The sequence below is a fragment of the Felis catus genome, chromosome F1, assembly GCF_018350175.1.
Source record: "Felis catus isolate Fca126 chromosome F1, F.catus_Fca126_mat1.0, whole genome shotgun sequence".
Classification (NCBI taxonomy): Eukaryota; Metazoa; Chordata; class Mammalia; order Carnivora; family Felidae; genus Felis; species Felis catus.
Genome location: NC_058384.1, coordinates 43,800,574 through 43,823,799, shown reverse-complemented (window position 1 = coordinate 43,823,799; position 23,226 = coordinate 43,800,574). Strand labels below are relative to the sequence as shown.

Sequence of the window (23,226 nt, the reverse complement as noted above, 5' to 3'; positions counted from 1 at the left end):
GGGGGGTGCCACCCAGTCTGCCCCAGATCACGTTTGCCACTAGCAGCCAACCAGTCGGGCCCAAGTCCGCGGGCAAGAAGCGATTGGGGGCGAGTGAGTTCAGCCCCACGGTCCCCCGTCCGGGTCCCCCCCGCCCGGGCCCGAGGCGGTATATCCTGCCCTCCCCGGCCACCTACCCCTCGGGGAAGCGGAGCGGCGGCCTCGCTGTAACGCAGAGGCGAAATGTAGCGAGCCGGGTGTCGCGGCTGGACGCTCGCCTTGGCCGGGGGTGCGGGGGGGTGGGGGGCGCGCACGCCTGGGGCCGAGGAGGACTGCCGAGGAGGAGTGATGAGAAGAGGGGGAACCCTGCACCCCCCGAGACCACGGGTCCCTGCTGCCACTCGCCAGGCACCCCCCTTCCTCCCAAGCGAGAGGCAGGTCAGTCCTGTTGGGTCTGGGGCGGTGGGTGGCGGAGGGCGGGAGCCCTGGCGAGCAGCGCATTTGCTGAGTCTGAATGCGGGAGAGGCGGGGTAGGCCACCCAGTTACTTCTCCCCCGCCCTGGGTTTGGAGATACTAAAACGGGTCTTTTTTTGTCCCCTCCTCAGGGCATCCTGGTTTACTTTTGCTTCTTTCATCCCAGGGCCTTAGGCCCGTCTGAAGTCTCTTTACTGGAAGGAGTGTGGTGAGGGACTGGCTTCTCTTCCTGAGTGCCCCCTTTCAGTTTAGGTGGCCTGCCAGGAAGACAGGAGGAGGAGGGAGGGTCAGGTTCTAGCAGGCGCTGCTGGGATAGGAGCAGTGGACTCTCCTGCTCGGAGGTCTCGTTCTGGATTTCTAGTGAGGGTCAAGAACCACAGGACTGTGTTTCAAGAGGTCTGAAAAGGGAATCTGGATGTGTGACTTGAGTCCACAGAAAGAGAAAACAATTCCCATGGGTCAGTTACCGGAGTTTGAATCACCCTTTCCCAAACTGGAGTTGACTAATTGTGTTTGGAATACTTAAGTACTTGTTCATCCTACCTAGGGAAATTCTCTTTAAATTTATTTTTTGCCTGTAAGAACTATTTTGGTGAAATGGGCTAGGGTGGGATCAGGGCCTGGGGGGGGGGGGGATCGTAAACAGGAAAAGTGGGACCGTTACACCTAGACACATGCATTTGGGAACAAGTGCATTTTGGCTTGTGGTGCTGCTTATATTTTGCTTTGCTTTGCTTTGTTTTACTTTTTTTTTTTTTCTTTTTAGTTTTGCTGCTTTTGTCTTTTTGTTTTTTAAGAATTCCACTATATCCAACTCTTAGCAACCCTGGGGAACAGGACGAACCTAGGGAACTGAAATGTGTGCATAATAACCAATAGTTTTGCGCTCTCCCCCTTCAAACTGAGATAACTCTCTTGTCCTATCTGACAAACCCACAAGGCCAAGAACAGGAGGAGAGAAGTAGAGACAGAAGCCTGGATCCCAGTCAGCGTCTGAGCTTTTTGTAACACTGCTGACTCTCAAGGGCAGGAGTGGGTAGGCCTCTGGCTCTTGGCCTTGGTCTGGCAGCCTTGCCCCATTGCCCAGGGAGTCCTCCTAGGTTTGGTTTTTGTTTTTGTTTTTGTTTTTTTCTCTCTCAGGGGCTATGGCTGTTTGGGGGTCTGGAGACTTTCATTTAGTGACCAGATTCTCCCTGTTTATTTGCCTTGCACAGCTGTCTCGTGACTGTAAACAATCACTTTTGCAGTACAGTGCCTCTGCTGTGTGGCCGGGAGCTTGTGACTAAATTTGTGACTGACCCCACTGGGAGACTACACTTAAATAATCCCAGGTTCTTAATAAGCATTCAAGAAGGGATCTCCCCCAGGACATCCCTGTCCACCCCTGGTTGCCAAGAAGCCAATGCCAAGGTCTCCTGAACCACATCTTCCCACTCCCAGGCTGGCCACATCTCGCTGCTGTTGACCACTGCGGTGACCCCTGGGGGACGGTGGGCTGCCAGCTGGGACAACGGCAGGGTCGGTGCCTGCTGGCCCTCCAGATGCCACAGTGCGGGAACCGGTAGTTTTAGTGAAAACTCAGTGCCTGCCTTTGTGGGAAAACTGTCCCAGTGTGAGCTCTCCTTTGCCATATCGTCACATTCTCTTTTTCTCGTCTTCTTCCTTCCCACATCAGGTGTTCCGCACAGATTCTCGCGACTTTAAGGACCAGGGATTCAACGCGGGACAAGGACTTCCCAGGAAGGAAGGAAATCTCTGGAGGAGAGGGGAAGGGCGGCAGACACTGCCCTGGGACCACAGAGCCCCAGGAGCTGTGGGAAGCTGAGGGAGCCGCAGCCGCGGCTGCCTTCTCAAGGATTTGAACTCAGGCTACTTTTCATGAAAGAAGGGCCACCTAAGAGGCCGCCCCGGACTTGGCTGGGCTCTTCTACTCTGGATGCCCCCTGCCCTGAGGAACCTGCCGCTCAGAACCAAAGAAGATAAGAGGCCAGATAAGTTGCCCCCGAGCACAGCGCTGGCCGGCGGGAGTCAGGCACCTGCACCCCTAGCGGCTGGCCGCGGAGCCTGGTGAGGAGTTTCTCGTTTCCTTCCAGCTCGCCGCTTCAGTGCTTGATGGGGCTGCCTGTCGGTGGAGCAGTTTGTGCAGCGCCCGGTAGGAGCAGAGAGCCGCGGGAAGAGGTCCCGCGGCACCCAAGCCTGGGTTCACCCCAAGACTAAGTTCTTTCCCAACTTAGAAAGGGAGAGAGAAAGCAAACAAAAAGAGAGAGAGAGAAGTTCTCCCTTCCCCTCCTCCCTTCCCGTCATGTCCTCTAAGCCAGAGCCGAAGGACGCCCACCAGCTGAACGGGACTGGCCCTACTCCCTCACCTTGCTCTTCTGATGGCCCCGGGCGAGAGCCCTTGGCTGGGACCTCAGAGTTCCTGGGGCCTGACGGGGCTGGGGTGGAGGTGGTGGTGATTGAGTCCCGGGCCAACGCCAAGGGGGTTCGGGAGGAGGACGCCCTTCTGGAGAACGGGAGCCAGAGCAATGAAAGCGACGACGTCAGCACAGACCGTGGCCCCGCACCACCCTCCCCTCTCAAGGAGACCTCCTTTTCCATCGGGCTGCAAGTGCTGTTTCCCTTCCTCCTGGCAGGCTTTGGGACTGTGGCTGCTGGCATGGTGCTGGACATCGTGCAGGTAGGACCTGGGTAGGGCAGCTCTTGACCATGAACCCAGGGCCACCTTTTCCTCCTGGGAAACTGACTCTTGGAGTTTTCTCTCCACCTCCCTGTCAGAAGCAGCTGCTGCTTCCTAGAATGCTGTTTCCCTTTGGATCACATCCTCAGTTTCTTCTTGGTCTAGTTTACTTTCTACAGAAGCCTCGAGGAAGCCCAGTAGCCCTGAGGAGGTGTTCAGGGCAGCATTGCTTAACAGAAGCAGAATTTGTTCCAGAGCTCAGGCTTGGACGAGGGGAGATGGAACAAGGTTGTTGCCTACCATGCCTCCTGGGCATTCCTCCTGAGCCCAGCTCAGTAGGAGACACTTAGATGGGACTCCTCTTTGTGCTGTCTTTTTCCTTCACTTGGGGTTTCAAGGATACCCACAGTAGAAAGCTCAGTTTCAAGTCTCCCCTCCTTCCCCCTGCTGGGCAGGAATTTGTTCAGCTGCCAAGAGGGTCTCAAATTAAGTGGGAAGGTTCTTAAAGGCATTTTGTGTTGCTTATCTGCCTGTAACCTTGGTACGATCTCCTTGGAGAACAGGGGTAAGCACATGCGACCTGATGCATGATTTGGGGGGGGAAGGTGAGGGGGCTGGGGGTAAGACCTAGAAGTGCCAATTCTGTGATGTAAATGGGGACAAAAGGTAACCAGGCCTGGGCAGAACCATCTCTCCTCTTTGCTTCTTACCTGCCGTTCATGAATCTGCCCTGAGCAAAAAAGGCTTCTCGTGAGGCTACTGGGTAGAGGTGAGAATAACAACTGGCAGGCCCTGGAAGCTGAGAGCCAGGGGTATGCTGTGTAGCAGGTTGGGACTCACCCAGAACCTTCAGGTCCAAGAGAGAATTCAAGTCTTGTTTCCAGGTAAAAGTTTTTGAAGTGTAGTAAGGCACACAGAGTTCCCCTGGCCCAAGGTGCTGGGTTTATCAAAGTTAATCATTAGCAGGTATCAAATTCCTGCTGAGTGCTGAGCTCTGTCCTAGGTACTTAGAGAAATACAAAGACCAGGGAAAATCTGGCCTTTGCCCTTGGGATCCACGCGTTCCCCCCACCCCACCACCACCACCACCAGTTTGTCCCTAACCATGAAATCCCCCATGTCCATGAGGACGTGGAGCTCAACATCCCCTCCCTGGGCCAGGCCAGCCCTACACACAATGCATGTGGTGATACAGAGAGTCCTGCTGGTGGACGGGTGTCACTTTGCCAGTGTCCCAGGGAACTGAGGGTGGTGGTTTCTACGTGGCTCTGTCGACAGCGTCCCCCTGGACCACTTTGACTTGAGCCCTTACGAGAAGAACCCTGCACTTCCTGTTGCTGATGAGGATGGTGTTAATGTCATGCCAGAGTGCCTCGGCCTGTCCTGTCATCTGGACAGGACCTTCCCTCTGCCCTGACTTGTCGTCCTCAGGGTTGTTCCTCATGGAGGTTGGGAAGCCAGTCTGGAGCTGGGAAGGCAGGCTTCGGATTCCTCCCCCAGGGGCTGCTTCTCCTCCCGGGGGAGGGGGTGGGGGCAGGAGCCGGAGGAGAAATGAGCCTGGGGTAGCAATGTCCGCACCTCTTCCGTCCCTTTCCTGTGGCCTTGGTTCTCATTCTTAAGAGTTTTTGGGTTCTGGTTTGGTGCTTACAAAGGGGTATACAACCAGGGTCCGGCTGTTTTATTTTCTGCATAATAATGACAGTAATGGTAAGGGCCTTCTGCAGGCCCGTGAGGTAGGCACCATGATCATCTCCGTTTTGTAGATAGGGAACCTATGGCTGAGAGGGATTAGGGAACTTGTCCCTGGTCATCCTGACTCAGAGCCTCCTGGGCCGTTAAGCCCTGCAGCCTTCACCATGCCCGTGATTTGCCAGTTGGTTAAAGACTCAGGGAGGAATCTGCTCTCCACGTCTTCCCTCAAAGGACAGAGTGGATCAGAATCCTGAACAACTGGAGTTATGAAGTGAACAAGAACAAAGGTTCTTAGCGGTCCCCCACCCCCACCCCATTCCCACACACTCAGAACTCGAGAGATGGAAAAGGCTTCTCACATCTGGCCCCACCCCCACCCCACACCCATGAGCCTGAGACAGCGGTAGGGACTTTTGGAGCCTGCCCAGCGTACCCACAGAGGGCCAGCAATTGCCCTCAGTGTGGCACTTAGGCTCTCACCCCAGAGCTAGGATCCATTTGGTATAGATGACAATGGCTGGTTTGTCCTTGTCCCCCTCCCCCAGCCTTCCTGTCACAGCTGGGTTGGAGCAGGCCTTGCAGATGGCTACAGTGATATCAGGGCAGGAGGAGGGTGCAGAAAGACCAGGACATGGGACCACAGGGAGTTTCTTATTCCACATCCAGGAGAGCAAAGGGCAGGGGGCAGGGGGAGAGGGGTGACTGACAATCTCAGATTCAGGAAAAGCAGGACGATTTCTAGGGATTCACACTTGTATTCCCCCTTCACAAGCTGAGATGGCCTTCAGTGGGACAGAATTTGGGAGTGCCTAAAAGACTGGGGCCATCTGGAGGGGTTGGCTATAGAGTGTCCCCAGCATCTCAGAGCAAATGAACCAAAGTCCGGTGCTGATGGCTCCTTGGTCCAGGGCCCCCCATCTTTCCGCACGACTGCAGAAGACTTAGTCTCTTCCTAGGAGGCTCCTTTCTGTTGCCTCTTATCTGCCCCCCCCCTCCAATGTGCACAGCCAGCCTCTGCAGTGAGATAAGGGACTGGTATACTGTCCAAAAGTCAAAAAAAAGAAAAATGGACTGCCATCTGCTCCAGCGTCCAGACCGAGGCTGAAAGTTCCTGTGACATTTAGGAAGGAAAGCAGGGTTGGGCCCATTGTGGGAGTGGAGGCGGTTGGTTGAATGTGGTCGGATAGGGATCTGCCGAAGGTGCTCTGTGCCCCACCCCCCAGTCTGCTCCTAGGCCTTTGCAGGGCATCTCGCTCCCCTTTTCCGTCAGCCTTTTGAGGGATGGGGGTGGCAGGAGGTGGTGTGTACCAACCTTTCCTGGAATTCCCAGCTGTGTTAGGACAGGTGAGACCCCTAGGTCCTTATTTTAGCTCCCTACTCACGTACTGAGAATCCCAAGGAAAGGCGACAACCTCCTCCCCCAAACACCTCCTCCTCCAGCTGCTCATGTGGAAGAGTCCACGGAGATGAAGGCGGATGGCGAATGTGGGCTTGGGGAAGTGGAGGGAAAGAAGCGTTCCTGCCGGCCTGGCCTGCTCCCAGGGCCGCCGGCGCTCGCGGGCAGGATGCTCGGATCCCATCTCCGCTGACCACTCTCGTTCTCGCCCTTTGCACAGCCCCGGATACCCAGGCTGGCCTGGGGCTCGCCTGCTTGGGCACCTGGGATGCCTGCAGAGGGGGAAAGCCTCAGGCAGGTGACTCTGACTTAGTCCTCAACTCCAGCCCAGCTTCCGGGGTCCTCCCACAGCCTGGTCAGAGCTTATCTCTAGGGATTTTAGTCTTCTTCTTTTTTTTTAATGTTTATTTATCTTTGAGAGAGAGAGAGAGAGACAGAGCATGAGCAGGGGAGGGGCAGAAAGAGAGAGGGAGACTCAGAGTCTGAAACAGGTTCCAGGCTCTGAGCTATCAGCACAGAGCCCGACACGGGGCTTGAACTCACGAATCGCGAGATCATAATGTGAGCCAAAGTCGGACGCTTAACTGACTGAGCCACCCAGGCACCCCGGGATTTTGGTCTTCTTAATGTCTTGATTCCACCTGTTCCTGGCTGTGACTCTCCGCCCTGCCGCTACCCTCCTGGAGGGGGAGAGAGCACAGGGCAGAATGCTTGAAAGCGGACGGAAGTCAGTATATGAAGCCAGAGGAGGTAAGGGACGGGAGAGGCAAGTTGGAAGGAGGGGGAAGAGGTCCCGGCAGGACCACTGAGGTATGAAATTTAGGGTGATCGCTTTGGATCAGAATTATTTTGGAGTGTGGGGGGAGCAGTCTCATTTCTCACCCCCAGATATCAGGAACCAATGAGCCCCCAGTCCCAGCCAAGGACAGAGAAAGGGAAGAGGAGCTACATTCTGAAAAGCAGTGAGATCTGTAGATGCCCTCCCCTACCGAGTGGGGCCGTGCTTCCTGGACCGTGCCCTTTTCTGTCCCCAGCAGAGCAGGAAGGCGTGGGTGAAGGCTTGGCTGACAGGTTTGATTGACTTCAGGGGCAGGCACTCCTCACCAGGATGAACAGGATGGGCCTGAATTAGGCCAACGGAAGGAAGAGAGACACTCACTGTCTGCCCCTGCCACATTCTAGCCGCCCAACCTGAGGGCCGCCCTGCCTCCCAGGCTGGTTCCACATCACCCGCCTCTCTTCCCAGAGACACAGAGTGTGTGTGCATGTGTGTGTGTCTGAGGCTCCCTCCTGCCCCTGCCTGAGCTGCCTCTTTGAGCAGGCTCGGTGGGTGAAGCAAGTATGTGTGTGGGAATTGGCTACTCTGACCCAAGTGCCAGTTCAGGGCTTTGCTGGGCCGAGGGTCAGGCGGTAAGAGATTCCAGGCCGAATTGTGTGTGGGCTGGGAAAACTTTTGCACAGGGGCTGTTATAGTGACTGCGTGTTCCCCTTGCCTCTCCGTCTCTCATCTTGCCGCTACTGAAACCCCCGTACCTTCTAGGTCCTTCTAACGCGTGTGCTGGGAGGTGGAGGGCTTTGGGAGTGCTTATCATGGCAGCCAGAGGGGCTTAGCTCGGCTTCCTACATTTTTTTCTTAAATAATCGCAAAGACAAACAATACGCCTCACAAACAGCGTAGCCGACATTACACGCAGACACTTAAAGTATTTCTTTCCAGGTCCTTTCACTCGGCCTGCATGTGCACGTTACCCACGCCCACCAGGAGAGCCAGGCTCTGCACGGAGCCGGCGGTGTGGAAGCTAGGAGGGGCGGATGGTTTGCAGTGAGGAGGGGATACGAGGCTGTGCTCTGAGAGAAGCTTCCGAAGTCCCCAGTCAGCCACCCTCGTGGGGGGAGGGGAAGTCCTCCCCTCCCTGGAGCTGTTTGTCCAGTTTAGGGAGAGAGGATGAGGTGAAGCAGAGCAGGCCGGGTCCGCAGGGAGCTGGAACCCCAGTGGTGTGCCCTAGCTGTGTCCCAGAGTAACGGTCCCCAAGTTCCTCCGGGGTGGCCGGGGCTCGCTGGGGCTGCCTTCTCACTGGGGACCCCGGGAGTGAGATGGGGTTCACGGTCCTCCAGTGTCTGCAAGGGGCTGGCTCTCTCCTCCTGGGGGCACCTCAAAGCTCAGCCAGTGGCGCTGGGGGAGAGGGGGCAGGCAGGGGGTGGGGGCTGCTCTCCCATCCTTAGTCTTGGGGAGGGGCTCCCCTAAAGAGAGTCCTAGGCCCTCCACCTGCGAGGGGCCAGACCAGGAGCTTGGGTGAGCATACACCCCAGCGACATGCGCACACACCCGCGAAAAGAACTCTGACAAGAAGAGAGAAATCCTTACCTTCTAGGTCCTCCCGGCAGGTATCCAGCCTGCTCAAGTCTCTGGCCCTGGCCCAGCCCCCTCCAATAATCCTTGCTCATCTTTTATGATTATTATTGTTATTATTTATTATTGTGGTAAAAAACACAACAAAGTTCATCATCTCAACCATTTTTAGATGGATAATTTAGTAGTGTTAAGTATATTCACATGGTTGTGAAACAGATCTCTAGAACTTTTTCATCTCGAGAAACTGAACGTCTATAACCATTAAACACTAAATCCCCTTCCAGCCCCTGACAACCAAGCATTCTACTTGTTATTTCTATGAATTTGACTACTTTGGGTGCCTTATAGAGGTGGAATTGTAGAGTTTTTGTCTTTTTGTGACTCTGGCTTATTTCACTTTTGTATAATGTCCTTACGGTCCATCCATGTTATATAGCATGTGTCAGAATGCTCTTCCTTTTTTTTCTTTTAGTGTATTCATTTAGTTAGTTTTTAAAGTCTGCTCATTTATTCTGAGAGAGAGAGAGAGAGAAAGGGAACAAGCGGAGGAGGGGCAGAGAGAGGGGCAGAGAGAGAATCCCAAGCAGGCTCCGTGCTGTCAGCGCAGAGCCCAACGGGGGGCTCGAACTCACAAACCATGAGATCATGCCATGCGCTAAAATCAACAGCTGGATGCGTCACCGACTCAGCCACCCAGGAGCCCCAGAATGTCCTCTTTTTAAGGGTGAACACTGGTCCCCTGTCTGTATATACCACCTCGTGTGTCTGTCCATCAGTGGGCACCAGGGCTGCTTGTACCTCTTGGCCATTGGGAATAATGGTGCTGTGAACATGGGTGAGCAAATATCTCTTCAAGACTCTGCTTTCGCTTCTTTCGGATATACACCCAGCAGGGAGATTGCGGGATTATAGGGTAGTTTTATTATTCTCTACATTTTTTTAAGTTTTTTTGTTTGTTTTTTGGTTTTTTTTTTTTTTTTTTTTTTTGAGAGAGAGAGAGCACAAGTGGGAGAAGGACAGAGAGAGAGACACAGAATCCGAGGCAGGCTGCAGGGTCTGAGCTGTCAGCACGGAGCCGGACATGGGGCTCGAACCCATGAACCGTGAGATCACGACCTGAGCCGAAGTCGGACGCGTAACCGACCGAGCCACCCGGGTGCCCCTAGGGTGGCTCTATTTTTAATTTGGGGGGGACCCCCCCATACTATTTTCCGCAGTGGTTACGGTATTTTACACCCCAACCAACAGCGCACGAGGGCTCCAGTCTCTCCACTTCCTTGCCAACCAACACTTGTTTTTTTCTGGCGATTTTGCATAGTAGCCAATCTAATGGGTGTAGGTGATACATCTCCCTGGGGGTTTGATTTACAGCTGTCCTCGTTCTTAACTGTGGAGTGTCAATGCTGGAATTGCCTTTAGAGACCATCTGAGTTAGCCCCTGAATTGTACAGTTTACAGTCAGGAGCTTGAGGCCCTTGTAATGTGTCTGAGGCCCCCGTACAGGTTGTCCTGGTCCGTGTGGGAGGCCGCTAGGGGGGACAGCATAAGGCCCACCCCTGTGGTCTCTGTAGGAGACCCAAGGCTCTCAGTCCAGTGCCCTCCCACCCACAGCACTCTGCCTCCTGCCCACAACTCCCTCATCAGCCTGCATACGCTCGCCTGGCCACCCACCCCCTCCTCCCTCTCCAAAGGTGGTGACCCATTCCTAAACAAATAAGGGAACAAACACTGGAGCCCATGCGGCAGCCAGCACCAGGGAGGGAGACGCAATCCCAGCCCTTTTTGCACATCTTCAGTCCCACTTGCAATTAAAGTAGCTTTCAAATAGCCAATCCTGGCTCTTTCTCTTTCCCCTCTTGGCACGAACAAGTATTGCGCCCCCCGAACCTCTCTTTCCTCATTCACAAAATGGGGACAAAAATAGCCCCTACCGAAATGGATTGTTGATAGGAAGAGATGAGAAAACATACGTAGAGCGCTTAGCCTGGCACACCGTCGGCACTTAACAGCTGTTGGCTGAAGAAACTGGGTGGAGAGCCAGGCCTGATAGTCCCCAGACTAGAACCTCTGCCTCCTGACTCCTAGTCCCGTGCTCTTCCTACAGGGCCACACCTGCCTTGCCTAGCTGAGAGACTGGGGAAGGGATGTGAGGTGCGGGAATGCAGAGGAGGCATAAAAAGCCTCCTGCAAACCAGCATGCAGAGATTTGGGGGCTCCGGTCTTGATTCAGAGCCTCTTAAGGAGACTTGCTGTGGCTGAGGCCCAAAGCCCTTGGACACAGAAACCAAACAAACTCTAATCTCAGCCCCAGCCCTGTGGAGCCTGGCTCTCGACAGCTGAGACAACACCACCCAAGGCTGCAGCCACAGAGAAACTGGGCTGAAGGCAAAGAGGTTGGGGACTGCTATTTGAGGGGGGCCTGGGAAGGAGTTCTGGGGTGTAAACCAGCCTGGGGTGACAGCTGTGTGGGTCCTCACCTCCTCTCCCCCCGGCTCCAGAGAGCAGGCAGAGGAAGTGGAACCAGGCCGGAGTTCCTGACCGGAAGCGACCCTCCACGTCTCCCCATTTCTGGGTGCCAGGAAGCGGGGGGCCGTGTTGTTTGCAGCACCATGCTCTTGGTTGGGTTCCAGGGTTCTTGGAGAAAAGGCGCTTGGTGTGCTCATGCCCTGCTGATTCCATTTCCTCCTCGAGCCCCTGGTCCCAGACTATCTGCTCGACCTGATGCCAACCGTTTGGGGCACTGAGATTCCTGGGTTCTGTTTTCACCTTGTAGCACTGGGAAGTCTTCCAGAAGGTGACAGAGGTCTTCATCCTGGTGCCTGCGCTGCTGGGGCTTAAGGGGAACCTGGAAATGACCCTGGCATCGAGGCTGTCCACTGCAGTGAGTGTCCTGGCTGGGAGGCATGGGACACACAGAGGACTCCGGGCGGCACAGAGCCAGACTGAGAGATCACTACAGGCCTTTCTCGAGTGCCCAGGCCTGGAGTGCGGGGCTGGGGCGGGAAGGGGTAGGGAGATCCCAGCCTGGGCGTCCTGCTTCTGGGCAGGGGCTCCCCGCCCAGAGTGGTTCCCAGGCTTGGTTTCTGGATGTCCCAGCTGTCCCTGGACTCTTGCCCCACCCCCTGCTTTGCAACCCGCCTCGTGACTGTTTGTGCAGCTTTGACAGGCAAGCGTCATGCTGGTCCCTCGACCTGCACAGATGGGGGCCTCCTCTGATCTCCAGCCCTACTCCACAGCTGGGCAGGAGCAGAGCCAGGCCTTCCCAGCCCCCCTCGCATCCCATTCCCTTTCCCCCATTGCCACTTACTCTTCATCAAGTGAATAGACAGGGAGGGGGCTGCTTATCACTCCCCCTCCCCACAGCCCCAGAGATCAGCCGTGACCGTTCAGAGAAGGAACCAGATTCAGGGCCACAGGGTGGGAGGTGGGAAGCAATAAGACTCAGGAGGCTGGGCAGCCAGCTGGCAGGGATGTCCCGCACTGCTCCAAGTCCAGAGAGGGCAGCAGAGAGAGTGGCAGCCGGTCAAGCCCACCCCATCTTGCCTTACTTCTGGCCCAGACCCTCTTGCAGCCCCAGTCCTGTACCGGCAGCTGACCTTTCCTGCCCGAGGATGGCAAGCGGGCCTCAGAGCCAGGGATTGGGTCATTCTGACCCACACGGGAATGGGCCGCCCAGATGAGCAGCCGGTGGGATGGACTCTGCCTCTGCTCAGCGGCTGTCCTGAGAGGAGGCGAGAAGGAGAAGAGCGGGCTGCCTTGGGAGCCCCCTTCCGGCCCCCCGCCCCAGCTGCAGCAGCTCAGCCTCTTTAGCTCCTTCCCTCTCCTGGCCCCCTTGATGCTGCTTCACTTTCCCTGGGGGTTACGCCCTGGTCCCAGAGTCTTAGGCCACATGCACTGGCTCCTAATCCAGGCAGGTTCCCAACAGACGGAGCTGCAGGCCTTTTCCAGCCTGGAGCTCCAGCCCCTCGCCCTCCCTCTCCCAGGCCAACATTGGGCACATGGACACACCCAAGGAGCTCTGGCGGATGATCACGGGGAACATGGCCCTCATCCAGGTAAGAAAGCAGAGACCAACGAGGGTGGGCTAAGCTTCCCCCTTAGTCAGGAATCTGAACGACTGAGGTCAGCCCCAGCCTGCTTGGGAGCGACACTCCAGCATCCTGCCGAGCTGGCGTCTCCTGAAGCAGCTCTAGGAGGTAACCAAGTTTCCCAGGAAAACGGCCAAGATGGGGAGGGTCCCAGCGGGCCCCATGTCAGTTCTCGACCCGCAGGGGTCCACTGGGTGTGAGTCCCCACAGATCAGACTCCGGAGTGCTGGAGTGCCATCGACCACGTGAGGCTACACAGCTTCCAGACTGAGAGTCTTAACCCTGGAGTCCCAGGCCTTGTCTGTGGACTGAAGGCTCAGGCTCTGCTGAGCCTCACCCCAATCCCCAGAGGGACAGTCATCCAGCCAGTAACACGTCCCGGGCGCCTGCAGGGTGCACTGCCCAGTACTAGTGTCTGGTGTGAAACTAAATAAATAAAGACATCATTCCAGCCTGGGAGGACTGCTGCACAGTCCAGCCCAGCCTGCCTCCTGGGGCTGCCGAGAGCCACGACGAGGTCTGGCTAAGTGCTCAGTGACCGGTGCTAGGAATCTCTTGGTGCCCCCACCCCCTCCCCCCACTGTCTGAGTTACCACTCCCTCCTCAGGTGCAGGCCACGGTGGTGGGCTTCCTGGCATCCATCGCAGCCGTTGTCTTTGGCTGGATCCCTGACGGCCACTTCAGCATCCCGCACGCCTTCCTACTGTGTGCCAGCAGCGTGGCCACGGCCTTCATCGCCTCCCTGGTACTGGGTAAGGAAGGAAGAGAAGGGCAGGGTGTCAGCCTGGCACCTCCAATCTCTCCTTTTGTTTGTTGATACCCCTTTATCTCTTCTCGCCCCGCCCGGCCCATCCCCTTCCTCCCCAGGTATGATCATGATTGGAGTCATCATTGGCTCCCGAAAGATTGGAATCAACCCAGACAATGTGGCCACGCCCATTGCCGCCAGCCTGGGTGACCTCATCACCTTGGCACTGCTCTCAGGCATCAGCTGGGGACTCTACCTGGAGCGGGGTGAGGCTGAGGCCACTGAGGGTGTGACCAGGGTAGGGGGGATTGGGAGAGATGGCAGTGGGTTTACCGGCGTGTAAGGATTTCCTCTAAGTTCTTAACTATCTGGTTGGAACACAGTTTTGTAATAACTCCCGAGCACGGAGACTAAGTACTCTCCAATGCATGCAGGCAGCAGGGGCACGGGGAAAAGGGTCTGAGAAATCTATTCTTGCCTGATCCGGTGGATTCCTACTTGCCTTGGGAGGCGTAAAGGTGGAAGGGGTGAGGGAAAGGAACTGAAGTCTGGAATCTGCTTGCAGAGTGAAGAAGGGGAGGGGAATTAGTGATTTCTGGGGATCAAAGCCAAGGAAGCTGGAATCTGGTCTCTGCCCCTAATGAGCCCCATGCCTGGGGAGCTCTCAGCTTGGTGTTCCTCATCGACAGAATGGAAAAGGCTGGCCCCTCCTCTGTCCTGGCCTTCCAGGGAGGATCAATGAGGTCATGTGTTTACAGGCACCTAGGGTGACGTTCCCGTGGATCTGCCGGCACACTGGCAGGCCGAGCCGGGGGAGGCCTGAGCAGGGAGCTGCGGTGCTCACCTCCCTCTGATCTCTGCCTCTCTCAGATGACTGGCAATACATCTACCCCCTGGTGTGTGCCTTCTTCGTGGCCCTGCTGCCTGTCTGGGTGGTGCTCGCCCGACGGAGCCCAGCCACAAGGGAGGTGTTGTACTCAGGCTGGGAGCCCGTCATCATTGCCATGGCCATCAGCAGGTAGGCTCGGGCCCTCGTACGCACCCTCACCCTCCTCCCACCCTGCCAGAGAGTCCCTGGGGAGCCCTGGGAAAAGGGGAGCGGTCTGGTGCCGACCCTAGAGATGCCTTCAAGAGTGTATCGGCTCCATGGCCTTCTGTTGCATGCGACAGAAGCCATCTGAAATGGGTTGCACTGAGCAGCAGAACGCACTGGCTCAGGGAACTAAAAAGGCCCGGCTATGCTCAGGCGCATCAGCGACAGCATCAGGGCTCCGCTACTGTCCGCCTCTCGGTTCCGCTTCTCCCTGTGATGGCCTGCAACTCCAGGTTCATGCTTTCCTTACTCTTACTAACTCCCGTGGGAGGAAGCCTCTCCACAGTTCCACAAAGTCCCGCGACAGAATTTCACCGGCTCTCAGCCAGTCACACGGCTCTGCCTGAGCCCATCACTCTGGCTGCGGGAAAGCGATGCCGTGATTGGCTGGGCCCGGGGCCTGGCCGTCGTTGAAGCAGTGTCACCCGAACCACAGTGACTGAGTTTGAGAGAGGCGATTCCCGAGGAAGAGCCCCACGCTGTTTCCACAAGGGGAAACGAACACCAAGCAGGCACACCAGGCGGCCCTCCCGGGCAGGTCGCCCTTGGCTCCTGCAGCCAACCTGCGGGGCGGGTACAGGAGGCGGCTGCCTGACCCGGTGCCACCAGTTAGCTCTGGGGCCGCTCTGCCAGCTCTGAATATCATAAACAGCACCTGGTTCTGGCAAAGGGGGCAAGGTCTGGGAGACCGGGGAGCCTGGGAGCACCTCCTCTTCCTCCCCGAGGCCAGATGGGCCTGTGCCTGTCATCCCCGGAACCGAAGCACAACCCTTCGGTGATCTTTGTGTCACTTTGTCTTCGTCTGTGTAGTGTGGGAGGTCTCATCTTGGACAAGACTGTCTCGGACCCCAACTTTGCAGGGATGGCCGTCTTCACGCCTGTGATTAATGGTGAGGTCTTGGCATCAGCGCCGGGGGAACAGAGGGGGGCAGGAGAGGAGGGTGTGGGGGGCACTGCGTCGGGATTCCGGCGGGCAAGAGTATCCCGCTCAGAGAGTTCAAGACTTTAATGAAGGGGCTGCTCACAGAGCAGGGAGCAGGGGAAGGACACACAGATTAGCAACCACAGGAAGCCCTAGTCCTCAAGGGTCAAGGGGAAGAAACAGTGTTATAGGAGCCCAGAGGGAACACACCTCTGCCCCCAGCAGGGGTAAGCCTCTACCTAAAAGCAGATTGGGATAAGGAAAGACATACATGCCCCTCTCTCCCCCCCCCCCACCCCCTCGTCTCTGACTGGGGTACTGGTGCCTCCTGTTGAACTAACCCGATTAGAAGCAGCCAGCAGGGGAGACTGGGTGATGTAGTCTGTAGAAGTCAGCCTCTCGGAGCTCCAAGCAAGGCTGAGAAGAGCAGGGGGTAGGTCAGCGGTGGGAGGGGCAACAATAAACCAGCACGGTTCCTAGGAGAGGTACCAGATTCCAGAGTCCAGAGCTCAAACCTGAGACCTGAAATCAGTTCCTGGAACCAGCACAGGGGCAGGGGGTACCTGGGTCTGCTCAGAGCTGAGGAGAGGGGCTGAGGCAAGGCAAGGCCTTGTCGCCTCGGCCGTGTGGGTGGGACAGCAGGGGCTCAGGTTCCCTGAGTCTACAGATCGGCCTGCACCCCTTCCCGCACCCTCGGCCACCCGAGGGGCACATGGGACTGCCACGTCTCCATAGCGGGGAGGACGGAAGGAGCCTGGAAGACTCCCTGGAAATGGGGGCATCTTGGTCTTCCTCCTCAGTGTGTCCCTTTTCCCCGTGGGACTGGTGAATGTGTCCTGCCCTCCCCACTCCTCACTCCCCTTCTGTCTCTCTGCAGGTGTCGGGGGCAATCTGGTGGCCGTGCAGGCCAGCCGCATCTCCACTTTTCTGCACATGAACGGGATGCCAGGGGAGAACTCGGAGCAAGCCCCCCGCCGCTGCCCCAGTCCTTGCACCACCTTCTTCAGTCCTGGTAATGGCAGAGTCCCAGCCTCCCAGTCCCTTCCGGCTCTGGAGGGGGCGGCACTCAGTGAGCTTCTCCTGAGAACCAGCTGGAGCCTAGATACTCCTAGAAGGAGAAGATCTCCTTCTCTCTGGAGAGCAGATCCCAGGCAGGAAGACGGTCCTTTCCTGGGATGCCACGGGGGCTGGGGACCACGGCGTGGAGAGCAGAGACAGCCCCGCTGTCCTGGAGCGTAGTGTGGTGTCCCCTGACTGAAAGGCCTTCCGGGGCCAGGGCTCCTCCTCCTCACCTCCTCACCCCCTCTCTCCCCTGGTCCCAGATGTGAATTCTCGCTCGGCCCGGGTCCTCTTCCTCCTTGTGGTTCCAGGACACCTGGTGTTCCTCTACACCATCAGCTGTATGCAGGGCGGGCACACCACTCTTACGCTCATCTTCATCATCTTCTACATGACAGCTGCCCTGCTCCAGGTACGGACGGCAGGGGCGTGGGAGGGCCTGCCACACACTCTGCCACCACTTCTTCTGGGACTGGGGTGGCCAGGAAACACTGGGCTCAGGGGCTCAGAGAACAGGCTGCAGTTCCAGCAGAGTCACGAACATGCTGTGTGACTTTGGCCCAGTTGCTTTACGTCTCTGAGCCTCAGTGATCCATTTGTAAATTGAGAGGAATGGACCCGAGGTGGTGGTTGTAGGGTGCCGAGCAGGTGGGCCTGGGTGCCACCCCCACCGGCCTGGCCACGGAGCTCCACTCGGCTGTTTTGCGTGCTGGGCTTCCTCAGGAGATGTCATTCGAACGGAGGGTTTCACGGCTTCAGAAAAAAATGTCAGCACCACCACACTAGGATCCTGTCCAGCCTTGCCATCCTGGAACACAATACACTCTCTCCCTGCTAGTAATATTCCATTTTTTTGCAACCTCTTATTTTGAAATAATTATATATTCACGGGAAGTTGCAAAAAACACGTACCAAGAGATCCCGTGTACTGTTCACCCAGTTTCCCGCAGCGGTAACATCTCACGTAACTCAGCACAGTAACAAGACCGGGCAGTGAGGGTCGGAACGGTCCACGGACTGCATCAGTTTTATATACACTCATGTGCACGCGTGTGTTTAATTCCATGCCGTTCTGTCTCCGTGCCGTAGAATTGTGTATCGTCGCCACAGAACCGTTCCTCCGTCACAGGCCCCGCCTTACGCTATCCCTTTGGAGCCACGCTCACCCTAGTATTATAGTTTCAATTTCTATAGACCTGACTTTCGACCGGTAATAACAGCCCCATAGTTCAAAACATTTTAATTAGCCCTAATCGCGCCTCGGATAAACCTCATTGGCTACGATACTGCCACTGTGCCAAGCTTAAACATTTTAAAGGTTCGTAATGAGAGCTCTTCCTTTCTGCCCTCTCCCTGCCACCCAGTCCCTTCCTTCTGGCCACCCGTGTCATCCGTTTCTTGTAGATCCTTCAACCTTTTCTGTATTTATACAAACATAATTTTTCTTCTTTTCCTCCCCCCCCCCTTTTTTTGTACACACATGTAGCATACCCTCCACACTGTCCACACCCTGTTTTTTCACCTGACAGTTTATCCTAGAGGTCAGTCCACGTCAACACATAAAGAGAAGAGCGCCCTGATTCTTTGATGGCTGCGGTCTTCTATCGTATAGATAGATGGACATGATTTCATTTAACCAGTCCGCCATTGGGAACCTCTTATCCCTCCAGCCCCTCACCCCACACCTTGAAAAGGCTGCGTGTTGGGACATCTTACCAAGGGCTGGGCTGGGAATCAACCATCCGTTCTTGCCCCGTGGCAGTTGCCTACGCAGCACGTTCCCCTGCAAGTTGGGTTAAGTGCCCTTGCTGGGAAAGCGGGGGTGGGTACGCTAAGGGTCTGTGGCTAGAGGTTAGCCCTCGGCCTCCATCAGGAAGGATACACCTTGGCTCTGTTCCCCATTTGGGGCCGGCTGGAGGCACCCTCACCTCTGCTCTCTTCTCTAGGCCTGTGGAGGGCCAGAGCTGGGCACTTAGTCCGCTGTAAAGGTTCTTCCTGCGTACTTTGCCCCCTCCTCTCAGCCATGCGTCCTAGAGCTGGCTCGGGAGGCTGGAATGAGGGGTCAGCTGCTGCCGTGCCCTTCCTGAAGCTTGTCCTGAAGTCCTCCTGGCCACACTCTTTGTTTGGGACTCTTCTGCGGCTGCTGGGAAGGGTGCGAAGTTAGGGGGCGGGAAGTGGGGGGGGGGGCGGCCCTCACCCAGGGCCAGGGGCAGGCCACGTACAAGGCTGCTGTGTGCAAGGCAAGGGGGAACGTGCAGGGTGCTGGAACCGTAACCTCTGGCTGCCTTCGAGAGAACAACCAAGTTTGCCTAAAATTAGGTATCGGTTCTGGCTTCAGGATCCCCCAAGGGCCTCCGGTTCCTGCAACTGAGCCCCTCAGGGCAGAATTTACATACCAGTTTTTGCAAAATATGGTTAAAAGCAAAACCTCCCAAATGACTGTGTTGGAGATTTACGGGTAGAAACCTCTTCATTCGCACGCAGATGCGGGCATTTAGGGAGCCCAAATGGTGCTGAGGATACAGAAGACATGGTCCTGCGTCACTCCCCTCTAGTGTTCTACATCAAGCGCTTTGCCAACTTAAAAGCGTACGTGAATCTTGTTAAAATGCAGATTCCGATTTAGAAGGTCAAGAGGGGGACCTGAGATTCTGCCTCTGTAACCAGCTCCCAGCTGTTGTTGACGCTACTGGTCCTGGGGCCCCCTAGCAAAGTTCTAATCTAGATCATTCTTGATCTGTAGAAGTGGGAGGGAAGTAAGGGCACAGATAAATCAAAGCAGCAGATGATCCAAAATGTGTTTTGAATTGATACGCGCTCTGGTTTACATCCAGCTGACAGACTCGTAATTCTGTTTTGCTAGGGCTAATGTTAAGCTAGACCTGCTTTCCAGGAGCCCACGGCAGCAGAACCGAAAGGGGCAGGAGGAAGCTAGCTTGGGATAATCGACTGTTATTTAGACAACGGTACAAGTGTGCTGGCAGCAGCCTCCAATGCTGTCCTTATTCTGCTCTGCTCTGCTCTGCTCCGCGGAGAAGCCCCTGTGTGGAAGGCCAGCTCCAGTCCCCAGCCCCTTGCCAGGCTCCCGGAGAGGCCGACAGGGCAGGTGCTGGAGGGACCCGAGAATAGGATGACCCAGAATTAGAGGCAAGAGTGCTGAATTTCTGCAATAAGTAGGATTTAGATTACGAAGTCTCTTGTTTGGGACTGGAAACAATGCAAGGGTGGAAAGATGAGCTGTCCCACTGTGGATAGCCGAGCCTTGTGAGGCAATGGGTGCGTTCCATCGCGTGGCCTCTGGCTCCCCCTGGAGAGAGGGGATGGCTATAGGCCGGGCCCTTCTGTCTCCCCAGGTGCTGATTCTCCTGTACATCGCGGACTGGATGGTGCACTGGATGTGGGGCCGGGGCCTGGACCCAGACAACTTCTCCATCCCGTACTTGACAGCTCTGGGGGACCTGCTCGGCACTGGGCTCCTAGCACTCAGCTTCCATGTCCTCTGGCTCATTGGGGACCGAGACACAGATGTTGGGGACTAGCCTGGTCACTCAACCTTTTCCCCCACCCCTCCTGCACTTTCTGTTTGAGTTTTTTCTTTTGTTCCCCTTCCCCCAGCCCCACTCCACACTCCCACCTCTTTCTAGGGACTTCACTTTGATACTGAATTCTCATTATTTTCAATGGGAATTTTTATACATTGAGCCAAGTTTGTATAGCAAGAATTCAGACAGGACAGATGGACTGAGATGAGCAGTACAAGTAGATTTTTGAGACAATCACCAAGTGCAATTTCCTGGTGGGTGCCTCCAGGCGATGTGGATTGGGGCAGGGGTTTCTGTCTGGGATCTGGGGGCATCTGGTTTAGCTTTAGCAAACTCGGTCATGGCCCTAATGAGAAACCCTCTGTAAGTGGGTTCTGGTTTTGTGGGTTTCTTTTCCTTCTTTTTTTTTCTTTTTGATTGAACAGAGAGATAAATATCATTCCCCCACCCCCACCCCCGTTCTTCCAAAACACACACATATTTTCTTCTATAAACGGACCAACTTCAAAGCACTAGGAAGGAGATAGCTGCTCCTGGCCCCGTGTAATCCTAGCCCTGTTCTCTCTCGGTCCCAAAAAGAGTGAGGCAGACTGACTATTCAGATTGTACACACGCCCCTTACCCAGCTGTCTGATAAACACCACCAACCCCTCCCTTTGATCTTTTTCCAATTGATTGTCACATCCGGGAAGAAATGAGTAGGGGCCTGGTCTTCCTGTTGACCCGTGTCCACCAACAGGTTTACCAAGATCTACATCCTCCCTGGGCCCAGAGGACCGATTGTTTATCTCTGTTTAATCTTTGTGTCTAATTGTCTCTCAACACCACCTTTTCCAGAGCTTTCCAGGTTGGGTTCCAAGATTAGGGACAGGGAATGAGTATGTGGAGGGTGGCTCACTGTCGCTGTTTCTCCCGAGGGCGGGCATTTCACATCATCACCTTCGACTCTGCCCCTTCCTGAAATCACTCATGCCGTCCTGCTGTGGAGGGTCTTCTCTCTTGGCTTCTGCCCTCATTCATCATCCATTCATTCATTCATTCATTCACTCATTCAACAAATACACAGCCTCCCCAAGAGGAGCTCATGTGCAGGCCTGGTCTGAAGCATTCACTGAGCTATACTGATGGAGGGCCGACCACATGTTAGGGACCGTGCCGGCGGTCAGGGAAACGGCTCTAAGCTCCCCTGCTTCCCCGGACACAAAGGCCGTGTGCCCCTTCCAGGGTGACAGAAAGCTTCCTTGCTGGAAGTGTTTCCATCTGTGTCATCAGGCCAGGCGCAGCCTCTAGATCCCGCCTCCGTGCAGTGCTGACCCCAGCTAGAGCCCCCAGCCCCACTGCTCAGCCAGCAGGTCACTTCCCTAAACCAGCCTTCCTCACCTTTTCTTCCCCCTGCCAGCCACCCGAAAGAGGATTCCGACCTGGTAGGCTGGACGTCACCAGCTGCTGCTCCTCTGCTCTGCCGAGTGCAAGACCTGGGGAACACGGGAGCCTCCCCATCCGCCCCCGCCCATTACTCTGACCAGATCGGAAATCTGCCCACACTCACGTGTGTGCATAGCCGAGCGTTTGGATGCAGGTTTCTTCTAGCCTCTCTCTCCCCCGCCCCCATAAACCCTCCTCTCTCTAGCCGGAAGGGCCCGCCTCCAGCAGCAGGCTAGGCACTGACCCTGTGTCTTCCCAACACCAGATCTCATCCCAGGAACTCAGCCTGTACCTCCAGAGACTATCTTTTCTGTCCCTCCATTTCCGCCCGGGCCACTTTCTGGAGTCTTAGAACTGGAAGGAACCGTGGGGGGGTTATCTAGCTGGGGCCGGGTCTGGCAGAGTTCATTAACACCAGCCTTGTTTCTGCTCTTCCCTCAGGCCCTCTTTTATCCTGCCCTCCACCTCCAGACACATTTGCACACAGACTCTTCTTGTACAGGCACCAAAACCAAGTCCTCTGCCCCCGAGGCTGTGCCCCTGTGTTCCCCGGTCACCCCTGCCCCCAGTCACTCACCCCTTCCTCGTCCCTGGAGTTCAGCCAGGCCGCCCTGGAGACTCGGGAGCATCCTCCTTTGCTGAAAAAGCAGGAAGGTAGGCGTGCCCCAAGCCCTCAGTGTGTGAGCAGCGGGAGGACTGTGGGATGAAAGGGAAAGAAAATGAAGTGGACTTTCCCGGAAGACTCGTTTCTTTTCCCCTGATTGCACAAACTGCATGTCATTTTGGCCTGGCTGAGAGGAGCAACATTGGTTTACTCTTGTATCCTTAAAGAGTTACAGAACTGTGTCTTAAGAGGATTATTTATAGTTACTATAACTGAATTGACAAATGTCAACGTAACTGATAAATTATATTTGGTAAAATAAAGAGGACGTTTATTTAGGTGGTTGGCGGTTCCTGTGTGTCTCACCCTGAAGCAGCTCCAGCTGTTTAGCCTCCCCTCGGTAGTCCCACCCCCTCCTCCCCCAGAAGTGGCAAGAGGCCAGAGTATGACAAGAAATGAAACATCCCTTACATACAGAGCTGTGTGCTAAAACGCACACATCAGTCATTTATTGCGAAACGATCAGCAGTGCCCTGGGACTTATTCCAGAAGTCCGTGCAGTGTCCTTGCCTTCCACCTTCCACGCACTGAGTCGGCCTCGGGTGGGGTATCGTGCTAAGGGGCACAAGCGTCTACGGGTTCAGATTCCTTCCCTGCAGAGCTGACGGTCTGGTTGCGTCAAATTAATAGCAGCTAGGATTTGTTGAGGACTTACTACGTGCCTTCACTATGCTCCGCCCTGTAAGCCCTTAGAAATTTACAATGGCCTTCGAAGTGTTTGGAGCCAGACAGGCCTTGGTTCAGATCCTCGATCTTCTGCTTGCACTTGTGTGACGTTAGCAAATCATTTATCCTCTCTGAGCCTCAGTTTTCTCACCTGTACTAATACCTATTTCCTACAATTGCTAGGAGATTTCGGCGAGGTAATACATATAAAGCACCAAGCTCTGTGCCTAGCACACTAAACCCCCAAAATACTAGTCATTGTTTAAAGGGCGGGGGGGGGGGGGTTGGCCAATGACAAAGCAATGTCAGTACAGTGACCATAGGGGTAGTAAATGGAGGGTGGCTACGGGAGCAGGCAGATGGGGAAGACACTTAACCCAGTCTTGAGGGTCAGGGAAGTCTTGGAGGAAGTCAGGGGGAATAGGAGTTAGCAGAAAGTGGGAAGGG

At 55.6% G+C, this 23,226-nt stretch overlaps 1 protein-coding gene and 1 non-coding gene across 2 annotated transcripts; one reads left to right on the top strand and one right to left on the bottom strand.

Moving 5' to 3' along the window:
* Positions 1-22,391, top strand: SLC41A1 (solute carrier family 41 member 1). The gene is made up of 11 exons (XM_003999419.6): positions 1-417; positions 2,130-3,131; positions 11,346-11,453; positions 12,556-12,627; positions 13,268-13,412; positions 13,528-13,674; positions 14,279-14,426; positions 15,312-15,391; positions 16,301-16,435; positions 16,746-16,894; positions 19,836-22,391. Exons 2-11 carry the CDS (start codon positions 2,757-2,759, stop codon positions 20,019-20,021), a joined length of 1,545 nt encoding a protein of 514 aa, XP_003999468.1. The 5' UTR covers positions 1-417; positions 2,130-2,756; the 3' UTR covers positions 20,022-22,391.
* Positions 17,650-17,786, bottom strand: LOC111558473. Its single transcript, XR_002739375.1, has one exon. It is a non-coding gene; the product is annotated as a U4 spliceosomal RNA (small nuclear RNA).
* Positions 22,392-23,226: the final 835 nt, after the last annotated feature.